Source organism: Hyaena hyaena, unplaced genomic scaffold, assembly GCF_003009895.1.
Source record: "Hyaena hyaena isolate Hyena2069 unplaced genomic scaffold, ASM300989v1 scaffold_607, whole genome shotgun sequence".
NCBI lineage: Eukaryota > Metazoa > Chordata > Mammalia > Carnivora > Hyaenidae > Hyaena > Hyaena hyaena.
Window position 1 is genome coordinate 958,002 of NW_024081241.1, and position 20,701 is coordinate 978,702.

General features: G+C 40.9%; 1 protein-coding gene across 8 annotated transcripts in view; it reads left to right on the forward strand.

Moving 5' to 3' along the window:
• Nucleotides 1-4: 4 nt before the first annotated feature.
• The window catches only part of NDUFAF7 (NADH:ubiquinone oxidoreductase complex assembly factor 7), a 32,774-nt gene continuing 12,077 nt past the window's right edge, over nt 5-20,701 (forward strand). For 7 of the 8 annotated variants that reach the window (XM_039257225.1, XM_039257219.1, XM_039257224.1 and 4 more), the window contains exons 1-4: nt 5-109; nt 345-505; nt 12,861-12,941; nt 13,943-14,053. In XM_039257225.1, coding sequence (XP_039113156.1) covers nt 55-109; nt 345-505; nt 12,861-12,941; nt 13,943-14,053 — 408 coding nt within the window. In that variant the 5' untranslated portion in view covers nt 5-54. The remainder of the gene's footprint in view (nt 110-344; nt 506-12,860; nt 12,942-13,942; nt 14,054-20,701) is intronic. The other variant, XM_039257220.1, reaches the window with a different exon arrangement.

Below are 20,701 nucleotides of genomic sequence, written 5' to 3' on the forward strand. Positions count from 1 at the left end.
AAATGGCTTCACTGCACGCCCTGGGACTCGGCGCAGCTGCCTGAGACGGTCGGCATGAGCGTCCTTGCGAGGGTGGGCGTGGGGCCGCTGTGCGCCGCGGCTCGCGCGGGTAAGCGTTCCCCGAGCCGGAGCCCCGGCTGTGGGAGAGACTGGGGCGCTCTGTGGTGCAGACGGGTCCAGCCTCAGACCCGAAATAGCTGTGTGGTCGCGGGCACCGTGCGTGCCTGCCGGCGCCGGGTGGGCGTGCTTCGTGCGAGGGTTAAGAGTTAACGCAGCTGCTTCGGAAGCTGCTTGCACTTGCAAACAGAGATTTTTTCATGCTCCTGTTTAACTGTTTTTCGCAGTCATGCCCTGTTTTTGGAGAGGGAAGTACTTCAGTTACGGGAGAGAGCCAGCCGCAAACCAGGTGACACCAATGCTGCGGCATCTTATATACAAAATCAAAGCAACTGGCCCCATCACTGTGGCTGAGTACATGAAGGAGGTCTTGACCAACCCCGCCAAGGTACGGGTCCGGGAGCCTGAGCAGCAGGCCCGCTCTAGCCCTCTGAGGTGTGAGCCAGGAGGGGTGTGCACAGGGAGGCCCCAGGGTCCTCAGTCCGGGCAGTGGTGGCCCCTTCTCCAGGGGAAGAGCCACTCCCGAAGACTTGGAGATGGAGAATTAATAATTAATGTCAGGTGGTTAGAGATGGATCAAGTCAGTGACAGTGCCGGGGAGGGGGAACGAATTCCAAAGCTGTTCAGAAGAGGTAGGTTGTAACCCATTGAATTTAGGAAAGGAGGGTCAGGATGTCTTTCCTACCTGGGCTGATTGATGGTAGATAGTGGTGTCAGTTCTCTGGGAGAAGGGAATGCAGGAGGAAGAGCAGCGGCCTCTTTAAGACGGAGGGGAAGGACAGAATTCAGTCCGGTACATGAATCTGAAGTGCAGATGGGACTCCAGGGGAAATCTACAGTAGGCATCTGGAATTACGAATTTAGTGCCTGGAACATTGTCTGTGTTGGGATGGCGTTAGCAGGCATGGGAAACATATTTTGGGTTTTCTTGGGAATGGAAGGTCTAGGTCTTTCTTCTTCGAGGATTAAGCACTGCCCCCTGCTCTCTGTCCCGTATTTTCTTGTCTGCTCAATAAAGCCGCTTGGTGAAAGCCTGTGGTTCTTTTGTTTTAGAATGTTTTACCTTTTAGTGGGTCGAAATGTGAAATCTGCATTTCTGGGGTTGGCTTAGCCTGTTGCTGTTGGATGTGGTGGAGTGATCCAGAGTCCAGAGGTTTAATAAAAGCAGGGGTACTTAGATACCTGTAGTCCGTGATACTACATACCAACAGTTCACATTGGGGCAAACTTTAGAGCAAACATCTGTTCATTCATTATTTATTCAGGTTCCGAAAGGACCAGGCACTATGTCGGGCACTAGGGGTGCCGCAGTGGACAGTGGAACATGGCACTTACATTGTACTGGGGAAATGATCTATAAATGAGGAAACAGGATAATTATAAATTGTTGCCAAGTGCTTCTGAAGGCAAGGGAAAAAACAAAAACATATCTGGATGGGATTGCAGATATGTAGTGCATTGGGAGTAGGGTTGTAAAAGTTCCCTTGGCAGGTAGGTGGCTGAGCCTGATCGTTGAGCCAAAGGGGGTGGGGGAGATCCACAGAACCATCCCGGAACCCATGGGGATGGGCCAGCCTGGCAAAGACCTGGGAGTGAGTTCCCAGGAGAGGAAGGGAAACTACAAAGTTTGTGAGCTGGGAAATGTCTTGGCATACACAGAGAACAGAAAGGGAACAGTGTGGCTGGTGCGTGGTGACGGTGGGGGGGGGCGGGTAATGGTGAGGAAGATAGATGAATTTGCAAGAGGAGCGAGTTCATTCAAGGCTTTCATGGAATTTAGATTTTTGTGTCAGTGCAAAGGGAAAGCATCGGGAGGTGCGTTTGGTGCGTATTGGCAATGACATCCAGGTGGAGACAGCAAGTGAGGGGTGGGCCATAAGAGTCTGGAGTTCTTGACAAAGATTGGATATGAATATGTTAATTTATTCACCAGTATATAGATAGCGTTAAAATCCAAGGAATTTGGAAGAATATATTTAGAGAACAGAAGGTTACCCAGGATTAAGCCTTGAGGTAACTGTCAAATTTAGAGTAGAGGCTTTTTTTTTTTTTTAAATCGGCCTTAATTTTTATTTAAAATTTTGTTAAACTTTTTTTTTAATTGGAGCATAGTTGATACAATGTCACAATAGTTTCAGGTGTACAACATGGTGATTTCGAGGACTGTACCTTATACTATGCTCAACACAAGTGTAGCTAGCATTTGAAAGTAGAAGTTCTTAACCTAGGGGTCCTTGAATAGAAACCAGGGGCTCTGAACTAGTATAGGAATAAAAATTACACTATTTGCATTAGCGTCTCCCCTCCCATTTTATTGAGAAATCATTGACATGCATCACTGTATAAGCTGAAGGCATACAGCATGGTGGGTTGATTTGCACGTATTGTGTCATTACCACAGTGAATTCAGTTAACATCCATCTTCTGATATAGGTACATTAAGAAGAAAGGAAAGAAAGAGGGAAAAATTTTTTTTCTTGTGATGGGAACTCTTAGGATTTACTTTCTTTACTTTTCCATCTCTCATACAGCAGTGTTCGCTATAGTCATCATGTTGTATATCAATCCTTGCTAGTTTTTATATAACTGGAGGCTTGTACCTTTTGCCCACCTTCTTCCAATTCTCCCTTCCCCCCCCTCCACCTATGGTAACCAAAAGTCTGATCTCTTTTTCTATGAATTTGTTTTTAAAGATAGCACATATAAAGTGACATCATACAGTCTTTGTCTTTCTCTTTGACTTATTTCACTTAGCACAATACCTTAATGATTCATTCATGTTGTTGCAAATGGTAGATTTCCTTTTTTTATGCCTGAATAACATTCCATTGTGTGTATGTATAACTACAACTTTTTTTCTCATTTAAAAAAACTATTGAAGTGTAGTTGACGTACAATGTTATATAGGCTTTAGATGTGCAATGTAGTGATCTGAGAATTCTGTACATTACCCGCTGCTCACCGTTAAGTGTCACCATCTGCCACCATACAGTGTTACTACGATATTATTGACTATGTATCCTATGCTGTGCTTCTCATCTCTATGACTTATTTATTTTGTAACTGGAAGTTTGTTCTTAATCCCCTTCATTTGTTTTGCCCCACCCCCACCCCCCCACAACTACAGGTTCTCTATATTTAAGAGTCTGATTTTGTTTGTTTTTTAAGATTCCACATGTAAGTGAAATCATATGGTATTTGTTTTTCTCAGTCTGACTTATTTCACTTAGCATAATACCCTTTAGAGCCATCCATGTTGTCATAATTTTAAGATTTTATTTTATTTTTTATTTATGGCTAAGTAGTGTTCCATTGTAGATACACACACACACACACACACACACAGGGCACCTGGGTGGCTCAGTCAGTTATGTGTCCAACTTTAGCTTGGTCGTGATCTCACTGTCTGTGAGTTGGAGCCCCACATCGGGCTCTGTGCTGACAGCTTAGAGCCTGCAGCCTGCTTCCAATTCTCTGTCTCCCTTTCTCTCTCTCTCTGCCGCTCCCCTGCTTGCCCTCTGTCTCTGTCTTTCTCTCTCTCTCTCTCTGTCTCTCTCAAAAATAATAAACATAAGTTTATACACACACAGATGCACACATACATCATATTTTCTTTATCCATTCATATATCAGTGGACACGGGTTGCTCCCGTATCTTGGCTATTGTAAATAATGCTGCAATAAACCTAGGGTTGCAAATATCTTTTCGAATTGGTGTTTTCATTTTCTTTGGATAAATACCCAGTAGTGGAATTACTGGACTGTGTGGGAGTCCTTATTTTTAAGTTTTTGAGGAACTTCCATACTGTTTTCTATAGTGGTTGCACTATTTATATTCCCATGAATAGTACACACAGGGTTCCCTTTTCCCCACATTCTTGCCAATGCTTGTTATTTCTTATCTTTTTGGTACTAATCATTCTGACTGGTGTGAGATAATATCTCATTGTGGTTTTGGTTTGTATTTCCCTGGTGATAGTGATGTTGAGCATCACTAATGTGATACTTTTCATGGGTCTGTTGGGCATCTGAATGTCTCCTTTGGAAAAATATCTATTTCATCAGTGTCGTACAGTTTTCTGATTATGTAACTGTTTTCACCTCCTTGGTTAAATTTACTCCTACGTATTTTATTCTCTTTGGTGCATTTGTAAATGGGCTTCTTCTCTTAATTTTTCTTTCTGCTACGTATTAGCATATTAGTTTTAATAGATATCTGTATGCTAATTTTGTATCCTGCAACTTTACTGAACTCATTTTTAGTTCTAGATTTTTTGGTGAAGTTTTTAGGATTTTCTCCATAGAGTGTCGTGTCATTTGCAAATAGTGACAGTTTCACTTCTTAGCAGTTTGATTGGCTTTTATTTCTTGTGTGATTGCTATAGCGAGGACTCCCAGTACTGTGTTGAATATAAGTAGTGCAAGTGGACATCCGTGTCTCATTTCTGATCTTAGAGGAAGTGCTTTCAGTTTGTCGCTATTAAGTATGATGTTAGCTGTGAGTTTATCATGTACAGCTCTTATTATGCTGATGTGTGTTCCCGCTAAACTTAATTTGTTGAGTTTTTGTCACGAACAGATATATTTGTCAAATGATTTTTCTGCATCTCTTAGAGAATCGTATGGGTTTTATCCTGCCTGTTAATGATGTATCACATTGATAGATTTGTGAATATTGAATCACCCTTACATCCCTGGAATAAATCGCACTTCATCATGGTGAATGACCTTGTGAGGTATTACTGAATTCAGTTTGCTAGTACATTGTTGAAGATCTTTGCACCTATGTTCACCAGGGATATTGGTCTATAATTTTCTTTTCTTTTCTTTTTTTTTTTTTGTAGTGTCTTTGTTTTGCATATCAGGATAACGCTCTGCTTGTAGAATGAATTTGAAGGGATTTTTTTTTTCCTCTGGATTTTTGGAATGGTTTCAGAAGAATAAGCGTTAATTTTTATTTCAATGTTTGGTAGAGGGGCGCCTGGGTGGCTTAGTCGGTTAAGCGTCCGACTTTCGCTTAGGTCATGATCTCGCTGTTCGTGGGTTCGAGCCCCGCGTCGGGCTCTGTGCTGACTGCCAGCTCAGAGCCTGTTTCAGTCTGTGACTCCCTCTCTCTCTGACCCTCCCCTGCTCACGCTGTCTCTCTCTCTCTCTCTCTCTCCTAGAAATAAATAAAATATTTAAAAAAAATAAAATAAATAAATGTTTGGTAGAATTACCTGTGACATTATCTCCTTTTGGACTTTTGTTTGTTGGGAGTGTTTTGATTGTTCAGTTTTGTTAATAATCAGTCTGTTAAAATATTTCTTTCTTTCTGATTTCACTTTTGAAAGATTGTGTATTTCTAGGAATTTATCTGTTTCTTCCAAGTTGTCCAATTTGTTGGCATATAATTTTTATAGTGTTCTCTTATAATTCTTTTTTTTTTTTAAGTTTGCTCATTTATTTTTAGAGAGACCACACACATGTGAGTGGGAGAGGGGCAGAGAGAGAGGGAGAGGGGCAGAGAGAGAGAGGGAGAATCCTAAGTAGGCTCCATGCTATCAGCTCAGAGCTCAACACACAGGTCAGTCTGACAAACTGAGATCATGACTTGAGCTGAAATCAAGAGTCAGATGCTTAACCAACTGAACCATCCAGGCGCACCTACAATTCTTTATTTCTGTGATGTTGGTTGTTATTTCTCCTTGTTCATTTCTGATTTTATTATTTGAGTCTTTTTTTTTCCTCCCCTTGATGAGTCTGGCTTAATGTTTATCAATTTTGTTCTTTTTAAAGAACCAGCTCTTGATTTCATTGATCTTTTTTATTGCTCTTTTAAGTCTCTATTTCATTTATTTTTCCTGAAACATGATTTCTTCTTTCTATTAACTTCGTGTTTTGTTTGTTTTTCTGGTTCTCTTAGGTAAGTTTAGATTGTTAATTTGAGATATTTCTTGTTTCTTGAGTTAGGCCTATATCACTATAAACTTTCCACTTAGCACTGCTCTTGCTGCATCCCAAAGATGTTGGACTATTGTACTTTCATTTTCATTTCTCTCCATTTTTTTAATGTCCTCTTTGATTTCTTTATTGACCTGTTGGTTTTTTAGTACTCCATGTATTTTTTTTTTAGCCTCCATGTCTTTGTTTTTTCCAGTTATTTCTTGTAATTGACTTCTAATTTCATACTGTTGTGGTTGGAAAAGATACTTGATTTGGTTCCAGTCTTCTTAAATTTATTGAGACTTGTTTTTTGGTTTAGTATGCGATCTATCCTGGAGAATGTTCCATGAGCACTTGAATGCAGATTCTGCTGTTTTTGGACGGTGTGTTCTGCATATATTTGTTAGGTTCATCTGGTCTAATGTGTTCTTCAGAGCAGTTGTTTCCTTGCTGATTTTACGTCTATCATAAACGTAAAATATGATCATCTATCCATTGATGTAAGTGGGCTGTTAAAATCCTTTACTGTTACTATATTGCTCTTTCTCCTTTTAGGTCTGTTAATATTTGTTTTATGTATTTAGATGTTCCTATGTTGCATGCATATATATTTACAATCAGATTGATCCCTTTTTCATTATGTAATGCCCTTTGCCTTTTGCTATAGTCTTTGTTTTAAAATCTATTTTGTCAGGTAAAAGGTTTTTTTCCCCCTTCCATTTGCAGGGAATATCTTTTGGATTTCTTCACTTTCAGTCTGTATGTGTCTTTAAGTCTGCAGTGAATCTTTTGTAAGCAACATATAGAAAGGTCTTAATTTTTTTATCCATTCAGTCTTTTGATTGGCGCACTTACTCCACTTACACTTAATTACTGATAGATGTATACTTACTGCCATTTTGTTCATCATTTTCTGTTTGTTTTCATAGTTATTCTCCGTTCCTTTCTCTTGCTCTCTTTCCTTATGGTCTGATGACTTTCTTTAATGTTAAGCTTGGATTCCTTTCTTTTGTGTGTGTGTGTATTACAGGTTTTGAAATATGGTTACAGTTGTGTTCATATATAACATCCTATGTGTATAGCAATCTTTATTAAGTTGATGGTGGCTTAAATTTGAACACTTTCTAAAAGCACTAAATTTTGACTCCTCCCTCCACATTGATGGACAGGGGTCATCATATGTCCATTTTATACATGGTGTCATATTTTATATCTTTTTATTTTGTGTATAATATCATATTTTACATCTTTTTATTTTGTCATATTTTACATCTTTTTATTTTGTGCATCCCTTGACCAATGTAATTGGTTTTACTTCTTTTGTGTTTTAACATCCTTCCTGTCTCTTTGTAAGTAATGAATCTACTGTCTTTACTACATGGTTGCTTGCGCCTGTGAAATTTTTTCCTCATAATTTTCTTTCAGTTATGGCTCTATTTTTCCCCCCACTCAAAAGATTCTCTTTAACATTTCTTGTCAGGCTGGTTTGGTGATGATGAACTCCTTTATCTTGTTTGGTAAATTCTTTTTCTCTCCTTCTATTCTGAATGTTAATCTTGTTTGGTAGAGTATTCTTGGTTATAGGTTTTTTCTGTTCAGTGCTTTTACTATATCACTCTTTCCTGGCCTGCAAAGTTTCTGCTAACAAATCAGCTCATAGCCTTAGGAGGTTTCCCTTGTATGTAACTGTCGGAGGCTGGCTCCGGCAGGTCCAGGGGTCCCTGAAGGATGGAAGGTGTCGGCGAGAGAGAGAGAGTGAGAGAGCCCTCAGATCCTTTCTGATCACCAGGCAGGCATCTCTGTCCTGTCGGTTTTGGTGTCTTTGTTTTTAGGTCAAATGTTAACATGGCATCAGGAAATGGAAGTTTTACAATGGATAGCTCTTTGTGATAAGATGTTTTTGGAAAATGTACAGAAACACGTTATACAGAAGTCTTCTTGCAGAACTGCCCCAATTATAGTGAGGTTGAGTAACTAAAAAAATAACAAGGTGTTCACATTTTAATAACGCTAAGATTAAGTCATAGGTTTGTAGATACTCTTATCCGTCCTCATCACAGCTGCCAGGGTAAGGGAAGGTGTTTGTGGAAAGTAGGCCTTAGGGAAGGGGATGCTATACACCATCAGTTAGCAAAGGTGTATGTACTAACTTATCTTCTGCCCTTATCTGTTCCTTTTCTCTAAGTTAGGCTCTTTGTCTCCAGTCAAGACTTGATTTTCCAGTTATATTCTTTACGGCACCAGAGAGCCAACCATACCTTTAAAGAGTTTAGCTCATTTCCAATACATAGAATAGCCTCTTAAAGTGCATTTACATTTGTGTCTACATTTATGATTTCTTGAATAGCTAGGGCATGAAAGACATTTTTGGTTATTTGATTTGCATGTTGAGCTGTATGAACATCTTGGACTAATGCAACGGTAGAAACAGAATTGTACATGTAAAGGTCAATCTATTATGAGTAAGGGTCATTAGCCTGTTCATAGCTCAAGGGAAAGTATGGAGGGAAACAGGACCTTCTGGAGACATGATGTCTGTTCTCATAATCAAAAGAAGAAGTTCCCACGATAAGTTCCTTCACAAGGTGCAATCATCATACCAGGGCCAGAATAAGGGTACAAGTCACTCCCGATATTGAGTAGATCAACAAGGTACCTTAGGGGTCAGTGCTCAAGCAGAAATAGTTGAGTGGGGGTGGATATCGGTCATCATCTGATTGGCAAGAGACCGTGCAAACTTGCTTTAACCTCACCAGGAGTTTTCTCAACTAGTGGGCTCAGGATGGCTCCCAACATGTAACAGTTTTCTCTTGCTGCTTAAAAAAAATTTTTTTAAATGTTTCTTTATTTTTGAGAGAGTAAGTGAGTAAGATGGGGAGCAGTAGAGAGAGGGAGACACAGAATCCAAAGTAGACTGCAGGCTCTGAAGTGTCAGCACAGAGCCTGACACAGGGCTCTAACTCACGAACTGCAAGATCATGACCTGAGCCAAAGTTGGATGCTTAACCATCTGAGCCACCCAGGAGCCCCTCTAGCTGCTTTTAAGATTGTCTTTTTATCATTACTTTATGTGGTTTTAATTATTATGTGTCTTGGTGTGTACCTTCCTGGTTTGTCTTGTTATGCATTTTTTGTGCTTCCTGGATCTCTGCTTTCTTCCCTGGATTAGGGAAGTTTTCAACTATTATTTCTTAAAATAAGTTTTTTGCCCTCTCTCTCTCTCATCCTTTTGGGATTCCTAACAATGTGAATGCTATTATGCTTGAAGATGTTGCAGAATTCCTTTAACTTGTTCTCATTAAAAAAATTTTTTTAAAGGTTTATTTATTTTGAAAGAGAAAGAGACCGATCATGAGCAGGGGAAGGACAGAGAGAGAGGAAGACAGAATCCGAAGCAGGCTCCAGGCTCTGAGCTGTCAGGACAGAGCCTGATATGGGGCTTGAACCCATGAGCTACGAGATCATGACCTGAGCCTAACTTAGACGCTTAACTGACTGAGCCACCCAGGCGCCCCTAAATTCTGTTTTCCTTTTTGCTGTTCAGCTTGTTTGCTTTTCATTACCCTTTTGGATTGCTAATCTGTCCTGCATCCTCTAATCAGCTGGGGCTCTAATCCTTGAGTCCCTCTAGGATATTTTTCATTGTAGTTACTGTATTCTTTAGTTCTGCCTGGTTCTTTTTTAATAATTTCTATCTTTTTGTGAAGTTCTCACTGCATTCATTCACTCTTTTCTCAAGTCTGGTGAGTATCTTTATGATCATTACTTTGAACTCTTTTTTAGGGTTATTTCTTTTTTTTTTTTTTAAAGGCTGATTACTTTCTTTCTTTCTTTTTTTTAAATGTTTTGTTTATTTCTAGGAGAGAGAGAGACAGCCTGAGCAGGAGAGTCAGAGAGAGAGGGAGTCACAGACTGAAACAGGCTGCAGGCTCTGAGCTGGCAGTCAGCACAGAGCCCGACGCGGGGCTCGAACCCACGAACCGCGAGATCATGACCTAAGCGAAAGTCGGACGCTTAACCGACTAAGCCACCCAGGCGCCCCTATTAGGGTTATTTCTTATCTGAGTTTCATTTAGCACTTTTTTCCATGATTTTGCCTTGTTCTTTCATTTGGGACATAGTCCTCTGTCCCCTCATTTTGTTTCACTCTCTGTATATATGTATTTGTTAAACCAGCTCTGTCTTCTGGTCTTGAAAGTAGTAGCCTTGTGTAAAAGGGGTCTTGTGGTACCTTATGTGCGATCTCCCCTGGTCACCAAACCACATGCACCAGGGATGTTCCTTGTGTGGCTGCATGTGCCCTCCTGTTTATGTACCACAGTTTCTCTATCCATTCATCCGCTGACGGACGCTTAGATTGTTTCCATGTCTCCCCTGTTAAAATAATACTGCTGTGAACGTAGAGATGCAGATATCTTTTCAAGGTAATGTTTTCATTTCCTTTGGATATATTCCAGAAGTGGAATTGCTGGCTCATGTGGTATTCTACTTTAAAGTTTTTGAAGATTTTCCGTACTGTTTTCTATGGTGGCGGCACCATTTCACAGTCTCACCAACAGTGCACAAGGGATCCCTTTCTCCACACCCACACCAACCTTTGTTATCTCTTGTGTTTTTGATGGAGCCCTTTCTAACAAGCATGAGGCAGTATCTCATGGGTTTAATTTGCATTTACCTCATTAGCTTCTAACTGAAGTTTAGCATTTCCCTCATTATGAATAGAGGGGACATCCTGTGGCAGTAGTAATACCTGTGACTTTAGCATAAATGAAATCACTGACATTGTCATGCCCAACAGAGTGATCATAGGTATCACAATACCATTGTGCTCATCCATGCTTCAAAACCTTGTTACTTATTAGACCTTAGGTTTGGCTTTGTTTATTAACATACTTATAAAGATGCATATGTATTATTATAGCATCAGCTTAGTTTTCAAATATTGGATAAATATTTTTCAAGTTATTTATTTATTTGTAATCCTGTGTGTTTTAAAGTACTGCATTTAAAAACCTCCTATGAAGGGATCCATAGCCTTCATTAGGCTACCAGAGTGGTTCATAATGCACCACAAAAACATCCCTGAACTCTTCACTTATGAAGAGAAAGAAAAAGGCAGAGGGAAGATACTGTATGAAGTGAAAAAAATTTTTTTAAGATGGGAATAACTCAAGTATATTTTTGCTGCTGAGAGGTGGAAGTTAAAGCTGTAAGAGAAGGAATCCTGGCGCATGAGGGCTGTGTGAGGAGAGGCAGTGTCCAGAGCACACATGGTGTGATTAGGTTTGGATAAGAGCAGAAGGTGAAGGCATTTCATCCTTTGAGTTTCAAGAAACAAATGGGAGCAGGTGGAGGCCAGGTGGGGTCAGGTAGGGTCGGGAAGCTGAGTAAGTCCTATTTTGTAACATTCTTGAATTTCTTTGTAGATAGGAGCCCAGGTCACCTGCTAAGAGTCAGATGGTGAAAGAAGGGGCTTGGGGAGCATAGAGGATTTTTTTTTTTTTTTTGAGGATTTTTTAACCAAGACTTCTTGAGTATTTCTTGAAGTTTAGACAGTATGCTGAAACTTGGGACAGTATGGAAAGTAAGATAGTCCTCTCCTCCAAATAGCCATGCTTCTTGGTGAGGATCACAGATACATAAATAAACACATAAAGGAAGCACTGCATTTTTTTTTTACTTTTTTTATTATTATTATTATTTTTTTTTACAAATAGTTTATTGTCAAATTAGTTTCCACATAACACTCAGTGCTCATCCCCACAAGTGACCTCCTCCATGCCCATCCCCCCTCCCCCCCACATCCATCAGTCCTCAGTTTTTGTCAGCATTCAAGAGTCTCTCATGGTTTGCCTCTCTCCCTTTCCCCCACCATTTCCCCCCTTCTTCTCCCCCTTGTTCCTCCGTCAAGTTCCTCCTAATCCTCCTATACGTGCAAACATATGATACTTGTCCTTCTCTGCCTGACTTATTTCGCTCAGCATAACACCCTCAAGGTCCATCCATGTTGCTACACATGGCCAGATTTCATTGTTTCTCATTGCCATGGAGTATTCCATGGTATAGATAAACCACATCTTCTTGATCCATTCATCTGTGGATGGACACTTAGGCTCTTTCCATGTTTTAGCTATTGTGGAGAGTGCTGCTATGAACATTGGGGTACATGAAGGAAGCACTGCATTTAGTCTGAGGTTGGAAGGCTGGAGGAAGAAGTCAGGGAAGGTGACATTGGAGCAGATTCACTTTTATTGAGTGTAAGATTTCTAGGGAGAAGCAGGCAGGGAGAAAGGAGCGCATCTGCATTGGCATGGGTTTATGGACAAATAGGGCTAGTTAAAAAACTTCACGGAGATATAAACATTCATACAGAAAAACGCATAAGCCACAGGTAGGTAGCTTGATGAATTTTCACAAAGTCAACGCTCCCACTTAACAAGCATCCAGGTTCTGCAACAACATCACCAAGACAGAGAGTGAGAATTTGCAAGAGGAGGTGGGAGGGAAGGGCAGGCAGGATCTTGCTGTGTGGGTGGTGGGAGCAGGGAGGGGCTGGGGGGTGTGGGATGTGGAGATGGCTGTGGTGTGGCTTCTGCCTCGATGGTCAAGGAGTGGTTGTGTTTCTGCCAGTTCTGCAACATGACTGGTGCTTTGTAAAGTTTAAGTTAAGTCACGGTGTTTATCATGCTTATTTAGAAGACTGAACTCTCTTACCAAATGATTATGTCATTGTATACATTATACGAGATTCTGGAGGGCCGTTTTACAAAACTTATTTGAAAGTTAATCCGTTTCCTCCACTTTCTCTTTTCTCTCAGGGATATTACGTGTACCGTGACATGCTAGGAGAAAAAGGAGATTTCATCACTTCACCAGAGATAAGTCAGATCTTTGGGGAGGTAATAGTCAATGTCAACTGTAAGAGAAGCTAATATCTGGGCGCCTGGGTGGCTCCATTGGTTAAGCGTCTGACTCTTGATTTTGGCTCAGATTATGATCTCACAGTGGATGAGACAGAGCCCTATGATGGGCTGTATGCAGAAGGTGAAAGGTGCAGACAAAGCCTGCTTGGGATTCTCTCGGTCCCTGTCTCTCTGCACGTCTCTCTCTTTCAAATAAAAAAACATTAATAAAAAAGCTCATATCACAAACACTTGAGAGGAGATAAGGTTGATTTCTTTTGTAATTAGGAGTGTTTTACATCTTTGCTTTTGTGATTCATCAAAAGTTTTAATTTTTAATCATTTAGATGCTGGAGGAATAGAGAATAATAGAGGAAAGAGAGAGAGAAAAGTGAAGGAAGAAAAGTTGCAAAGCCCTGAGGAGTTAGTGGGGCGAGACGTGCTCTACGGCCCCTCCCTGCCCGTGGTCACACCATAGCTCCAGCGGAAGTCCCCCGGACAAATTTTGACTTCTCGGGAATTCCAGTTCATTGATTGCCACATAAAAACCCCTGATGAATTTAGAAATAGAAAGTAGTACACAAAAGGAAGTGGAATCCAGGTGTTAAAAATGTTAATTATGCCTAAAAAGCCATGTAATCCTATCAGTCCTGTGAACGTAAAGGAACGGCCTCATCTTATTTCATAGGTCTGTCTGCTGTCCAACAGCACCTTTCTGGACGTGCTAGCCTCTTCCTTGTGTCAGAGGGCCTCTTACATTGGGGCTGCCTCTCAGGGGTGCTCTCCTGTTTCTGGGCTTCCTCAGTGGTGTTTTGCATAACGCCGCCTCCACGAAGCTCCTGGGCGTGCGTACGTATACGGGTGCAGTGAATGACACACATGTGGCTCTTGGCAAATATTTTTCTTTCTGGCATAAAGTGCCTATTTCTTTGGAGTTTTGTTTATTTTACCCTTTATAATACTTCAGTATTGTTTTTTTTTTCTTTTCCTTGTCACAGCTGCTAGGTATATGGTTCATTAGTGAATGGATGGCCACTGGGAAAAATGCAGCTTTCCAACTGGTGGAACTGGGCCCAGGCAGGGGTACCCTCTCAGGAGATATTTTGAGGGTAAGTAAGAAAGGCACGTCTTCAGAGTCTCAGGTACTTGCCTGAAGCTTTGTTCTTTGGATTTGTTTGCAAACTTCATTGATTTCCTTGGCTTCTGGTCCTATCTTCTTAGCCTCCTATTTCTCTGCTAAAATACAATGTTGGAATGATATAATGAATCATTACTTATTGTTGTCTGTTTGCAATCTAAATAAGTGAGGGTAGGGGAGAATGTGAAAGGGAAAAGTTTAAAACCTTTAGAAGACATCATAGGAGAATTATTTTCTTCTAGGTGGGAAAAAACTGTGAATTGTATAAAGGGCAGAAGCCATAAATGCAAAAGTGAATAAAGGGATAATTTCAATTACATTAAATTTGATAAGTTTTTGTTCTTTAAAGAAATTAGATACTTTTTTTTCTTCACAGACGCTGTAGGGGCACCTGGGTGGCTCAGTTGCTTAAAGCATCCGGCTCTGGCTCAGGTCATGATCTCACGGTTTGTGGGTTCAAGCCCTGTGTCAGGCTCTGTGCTGACAGCTCAGAGCCTGGAGCCTGCTTTGGATTCTATGTCTCCCTCTTTCTCTTTCCCCTGCCCCCACATGCTCTGGTTCTCTCTCAAAAATAAATAAATATTTAAAAAAATTTTTTAAAGAAAGAAAGTGTTAAGACAAGCTGCAGTGTGGGAGGAGTCATTTGCAACACAAAGAACCAGTAGTTAGCATACATAAACAGTTCTTTTCAGTCTTTAAGAAGGTGACAGATAACTCCATAGAAAGTCAGGCTAAAGATGTGAACAGGCCCATCATGAAAGGAAGTGCTCATGGACCTTAAAAACAAAAAGATGCTCAGACTGATTGGTAGTCAAGGAAATGAAAGTTAAAGTCACAGTGAGATTCCACCGCGCCCTCAAAATTAGATTTGGCAGCACCAAGTGGATAGGGAGATGGGGAGCCCTGGGGACTCTCACACCCTGTTTCAAGAGTGTCATTTGGGGTAAGCACTTTGAGAAGTGCTTACTAGGCATCATCTGCTAACATCAGAGTTACTTATACTGTATGAGCGGCGCTTGTACTGCTCGGCGTATGCTCTGCGGGAGCTGGTGCAGATGTGTACTGGAATTCATGGCCCCCAAGACAGCAGCATTGCTTAAAAGAGTAAAAACCTGGAAACAACCCAAATGCCTATAAACGGGAAAATAGATCAGTAAACTGTGATGCAGTTGGCCATTCAGTGGAACAGCAAGGGTCGTGAAACTACATGACATCACAGCAGAACCTACCATATTAAGACGGAACTCAGTATCTTGTCAGCTGAAAATAGCCATTTGTACAAGAATCCGGATCATATGATTGTATCTGTATAGAATCCCCAAATAGCCAACGAGCAACAATTTCTGTTTGGCGATACAAACACGTTTAGTAACCTTTATAAAGAAAAAGCAGGAAATGATGGTGGTGGCATCAGAGGGAGGACAGGGCTTGAAGGGGAAGGGTTGTATTCTTTAAACAGAGACACAGTATCTTTTCCATGCATCATTCTTTCTGTCACTCCACCTAATAGTTCATAAAAACATTAAAAAGGAGGAATATTGTTTGTATTACATGATAAGTAATTGTGTTCATTAAACTTTTGTAGTTATACTGTTTTGGAATCCATTAGGCTTTTTTAGTTTATCTCGTTTATCTGGCAATTTGGTGTAAAAAAACAAAACACATATTCAGTATACATTTGAATTTTTTTTTTTAATAGTTTATTGTCAAGTTGGTTTCCATATAACACCCAGTGCTCATCCCCACAAGTGCCCTCCTCCATGCCCATCACCTCCCTTCCCCTCTCCCCCACCCCCATCAGCCTTCAGTTTGTTCTCGGCATTCAAGAGTCTCTCCTGGTTCGCCTCCCTCCCTCTCCCTGACTATTTTTCCCCTTCTCCTCCCCCATGGTCCTCTGTTAAGTTTCTCCTAATCCTTCTATAAGTGGAAGCATATGGTATCTGTCCTTCTCTGCCTGACTTATTTCACTCAGCGTAACGCCCTCAAGTTCCATCCATGTTGCTACAAATGGCCAGATTTCATTCTTTCTCATTGCCATGTAGTATTCCAGTGTATAGATAAACCACATCTTCTTGATCCATTCATCTGCTGATGGACACTTAGGCTCTTTCCATGTTTTGGCTATTGTTGAGAGTGCTGCTATGAACCTTGGGGTCCATGTGCCCCTGTGCATCAGCATTCCTGTATCTCTTGGGTAAATTCCTAGCAGTGCTAGTGCTGGGTCATAGGGGAGTTCTATTGTTAATTTTTTGAGGAACCTCCACACTGTTTTCCAGAGAGGCTGCACCGGCTTACATTCCCACCAACGGTGTAGGAGGGTGCCCATTTCTCCATATCCTTGCCAGCATCCATAGTGTCCTGATTTGTTCCTTTTTCGCCACTCTGACTGGCGTGAGGTGGTATCTCAGTGTGGTTTTGATTTGTATTTCCCTGATGATGAGGGACACTGAGCATCGTTTCATGTGTCTGTTGGCCATCTGGATGTCCTCTTTGGAGAAGTGTCTGTTCATGTCTTATGCCCATTTCTTCACTGGGTTGTTTGTTTTTCGGGTGTGGAGTTTGGTCAGTTCCTTATAGATTTTGTTTGTTTTTTTTTTACAAATAGTTTATAGTTCCTTATAGATTTTGGATACTAGCCCTTTATCTGATATGTCATTTGCAACTATCTTTTCCCATTCTGTCAGTTGCCTATTAGTTTTATGGATTGTTTCCTTTGCTGTGCAGAAGCTTTTAATCTTGATAAGGTCCCAGTAGTTCATTTTCGCTTTCTAATACATCATATTAACAAAAGAAAAGATAAAAACCATATGATCCTGTCGATAGATGCAGAAAAAGCATGTGATAAGATACAGGATCCCTTTTTAAAAAAGACCCTTGAGAAAGTCAGGATAGAAGGTACTTACTTAAACACCATAAAAGCCATCTATGAGAAGCCCTCAGCTAACATCATCCTCAGTGGGGAAAAACAGAACTTTCCCCCTAAGATCAGGAACATGACAGGGATGTCCACTGTCACCACTGTTGTTTAACATAGTGCTGGAAGTCCTAGCATCAGCCATCAGACAACAAAAGAAAATAAAAGGCATCAGAATTGGTAAAGAGGTCAAATTTTCACTTTTCACAGACGACATGATACTCTACATAGTTTCCATATATTTTTTAATTTCTCCTCTAATTTCCTGATTGGCCCATTTGTTCTTTAGTAGGGTATTCTTTAACCTCCATGTTTTTAGTGGTTTTCCAGACTTCTTCCTGTGGTTGATTTCAAGTTTCATAGCATTGTGATCTGAAAGTGTGCATGGTATGATTTCAGTTCTTTTATATTTATTGAAGGTTGCTTTATGTTCCAGTATGTGATCTATCTTGGAGAAAATGCCATGCACACTTGAGAAGAAAGTGAATTCCATGGCCTCAGGATGTAGAGTTCTAAATATATCTGTCAGATCCATCTGGTCCAATGTGTCATTCAAGTCCTTTGTTTCTTTAGTGATTTTCTGTCTAGTTGATCTGTCCATTGCTGTAAGTGGAGTATTAAAATTCCCTGCTGTTAGCACATTCTTATCCATAAGATTGTTTTTGTTTGTAATTGTTTTATGTATTTAGGTGCTCCTGTATTTGGTGCATAGACATTTATAATTGTTAGCTCTTCCTGACGGGCGGACCCTGTAATTATTATATAATGTCCTTCTTTGTCCCTTGTTACTGCCTTTAAAGTCCAGTTTGTCCGATATAAGTATAGCTACTCCAGCTTTCTTTTGACTTCCAGTAGCATGATGTATATTTCTCTGTCTCCTTACTTTCAATCTGAAGGTGTCCTCAGGTGTAAAATGAGTTTCTCATAGACAGCAAATAGATGGATTTTGTTTTTTTATCCATTCTGCTACCCTATGTCTTTTGATTGGGGGCATTTAGCGTATTTACGTTCAGTGTTATTATTGAAAAATATGGATTTAGAGTCATTGTGTTCTCTGTAGGATTCATGCTTGTGGTGGTGTCTCTAGCATCTTGTGTTCCTTGCAACATTTCCCTCATAGAGTCCCCCTCAGGATTTCTTATAGGGCTGGTTTCGTGGTGACTAATTCTTGCAGTTTTTGTTTATTTGGAAAGACTTTTATCTCTCCTTCTATTCTAAATGACAGGCTTGCTGGATAGAGGATTCTTGGCTGCATATTTTTTCTGTTCATCACATTGAAGATTTCCATCCATTTCTTTCTGGCCTGCCAAGTTTTAGTAGATAGGTCTGTCAGCACTCTGATAGGTTTCCCTTTGTATGTTAGGGCCCTTTTCTCCCTAGCTGCTTTCACAATTCTCCCTTTGTCCTTATATTTAGCCAATTTCACCATGATATGTCATGCAGAAGATCGATTCAAGTTAAGTCTGAGGGGAGTTCTCTGTGCCTCTTGGATTTCAATGTCTATTTCCTTCCACAGATTGGGAAAGTTTTCTCTTATAATTTGTTCAAGGACTCCTTCAGCACTTTTCCATCTCTCTTCCTCTTCTGGAATTCCTATGATACGGATATTGTTCCATTTGATTGTATTGCTGAGCTCTTGAACTCTCCTTTCGTGTTCCTGGATCAGTTTATCTCTCTTTTTCTCAGCTTTCTCTTTTTCTATAATTGTGTCTTCTAATTCACCTAATCTCCTCTCTGCCTCTTCAATCCGTGCATTGGATGCCTCCATTTTATTATACATCTCATTTATAGCATTTTTAAATTCATCACAACTATTTTTAAACTCCATAGTCTTTGTAGCAATAGTTTCTCTGATGTCTTCCATGCCTTTTTCAAGCCCAGTAATTAATTGTATGACTGTTGTTCTAAATTCTTGTTCAGTTATGTTGCTTATATCTGTTTTGAGCAGTTTGTTAGCTGTCATTTCTTCCTGGAATTTCATTGGAGGGAGAGTTCCGTTTTGTCATTTTGGTTAGCTTTGTATCTCTTGTTAGTTTTAAAAGCTTGTTATGCAGTCTGCACCTGCGAGTACTGCTGTATTAAAGAAGGCTCTTTGACTGTCCAAGGCCTGTCCGTTCAGGAAGTGTTCTTTGGTGTCTCTTGATCTCTTTTGTTGAGACTTTGGTTATTTTATTTCCCTACTTGTAGTGGTATTTGGGATTCTCCACCATGTGTTCTTTGGCTTGTTTTTTGAGGTAGACCTGGAAATGAAAACAGACAAAGACACAGGGAAGAAAAGCACACAAATGCACAGACAAATCCAACAAACATGTAAACTGAAAGGGAAAAAGAAAAGAAAAAAAGGAAAGGACAAAAAATTGAGGAAGGAGGGAAGACAAATAATAATAAAAATAAATAAAAAAGAAAAAAGAATAAAAGAAAAGAAAAAACTCAAAAGACAAAGGACAGTCTAAAAGCATAAAAGCAGAATTCCCAGCTACAAATAAAGAGCCGGGTGTATGCAGAGCCGGATGGAAGAGCATATACAAAGAGAGAAATGACCAGGCTGGGAGGAAGCGAAATTGGAAATGAAATGACCAGGCAGAGAGACTAAGAGGCTTAATTCAGAGAGAGAAAGAGGAGAATATGGTTACAGGTGAGGAGAAAGAAATGAAGATAATGTTGCTCAGAGAAACTATATAGTCTGATTACTCCAGGGAGAGAGAGAGAAAAAGGTAGTGGTGGAGGTGTAGAATATACATCTAGAGAATGGATTAAATGTGACTGATAAAGCAAACCAGTGACCATAGTGCCCAGTCCAGCAGAGAGCAGGATTAGGAATGAGACCAGGGAAAATATATCTGAATAGAAAAAATTGATCTAGAATGAATTATGGCAGTGCATCCATGTTGGTCCTGTCCCAGTCTCCGGTTAAAAAAAAAAAGACAACAGCTCTCTAGCAGGGATGGGCGTGGTTTGGTGTAGGTCTTAGCCTCCACCGTGTCCTGCCCCCTGGTGGCTCCCTGAGGTTCTGCCTTGGTGGTTGTGGGGGGAAAAATGGCAGCGTCCCAGTCCCTTCTCGAACCAAGCGTTGCAACTCACTCTTTTGGGTCAGATCTCCCTGTGCCGCGGGCATAGCCATGATGGGCCATTCTCTATATCCCAAGCCCTGCCTCGTTTCCAGATCTTAGTCTGTGTGCCCCATTGATACCACCCGAAATATAAACCCGCAGGCAAGTCCCTTTGAGCAGTTTCAAGGCTCTCGCCTCCCCCGTGGGGATCGAGCCGAGCCAGAAGAACAGCGTTGCTTGCCCTCCACATCGAGCTTGTGAGCAAGGAGTAGTTTCTCCTGGGGTCCCCTGGGACCAGTGAGTCCCACTCAGGGTCAGCTGGACAGCAAGAAACTGGATCCCTCTGTGTCCAGAGCTGAGGTTTTGGCTCCCTGCAAAGGGGGCTATCTCCCCCACCCTGTATCTCGTCCCGCCCCATTTTTATCTTCCCCAGTTCGCATTCATGCTGTAAGGTTTTCTCAGTGGACTCTGTCTCCTTTTCCTCCCAAACTAGTGGATTCTGTAAGGGTTCCTATGGTTTCAGGCCTTCTCTTTTCGAGAGGTGGGGGGCAAGTGAAATGTACGGAGCTCCCTACTTCTCCGCCATCTTGCCTCCCTCCGTATTTGAATGTCTTGATGTGGTATGATTTTTGCTTGAAATTAGGAATCAAAGGAT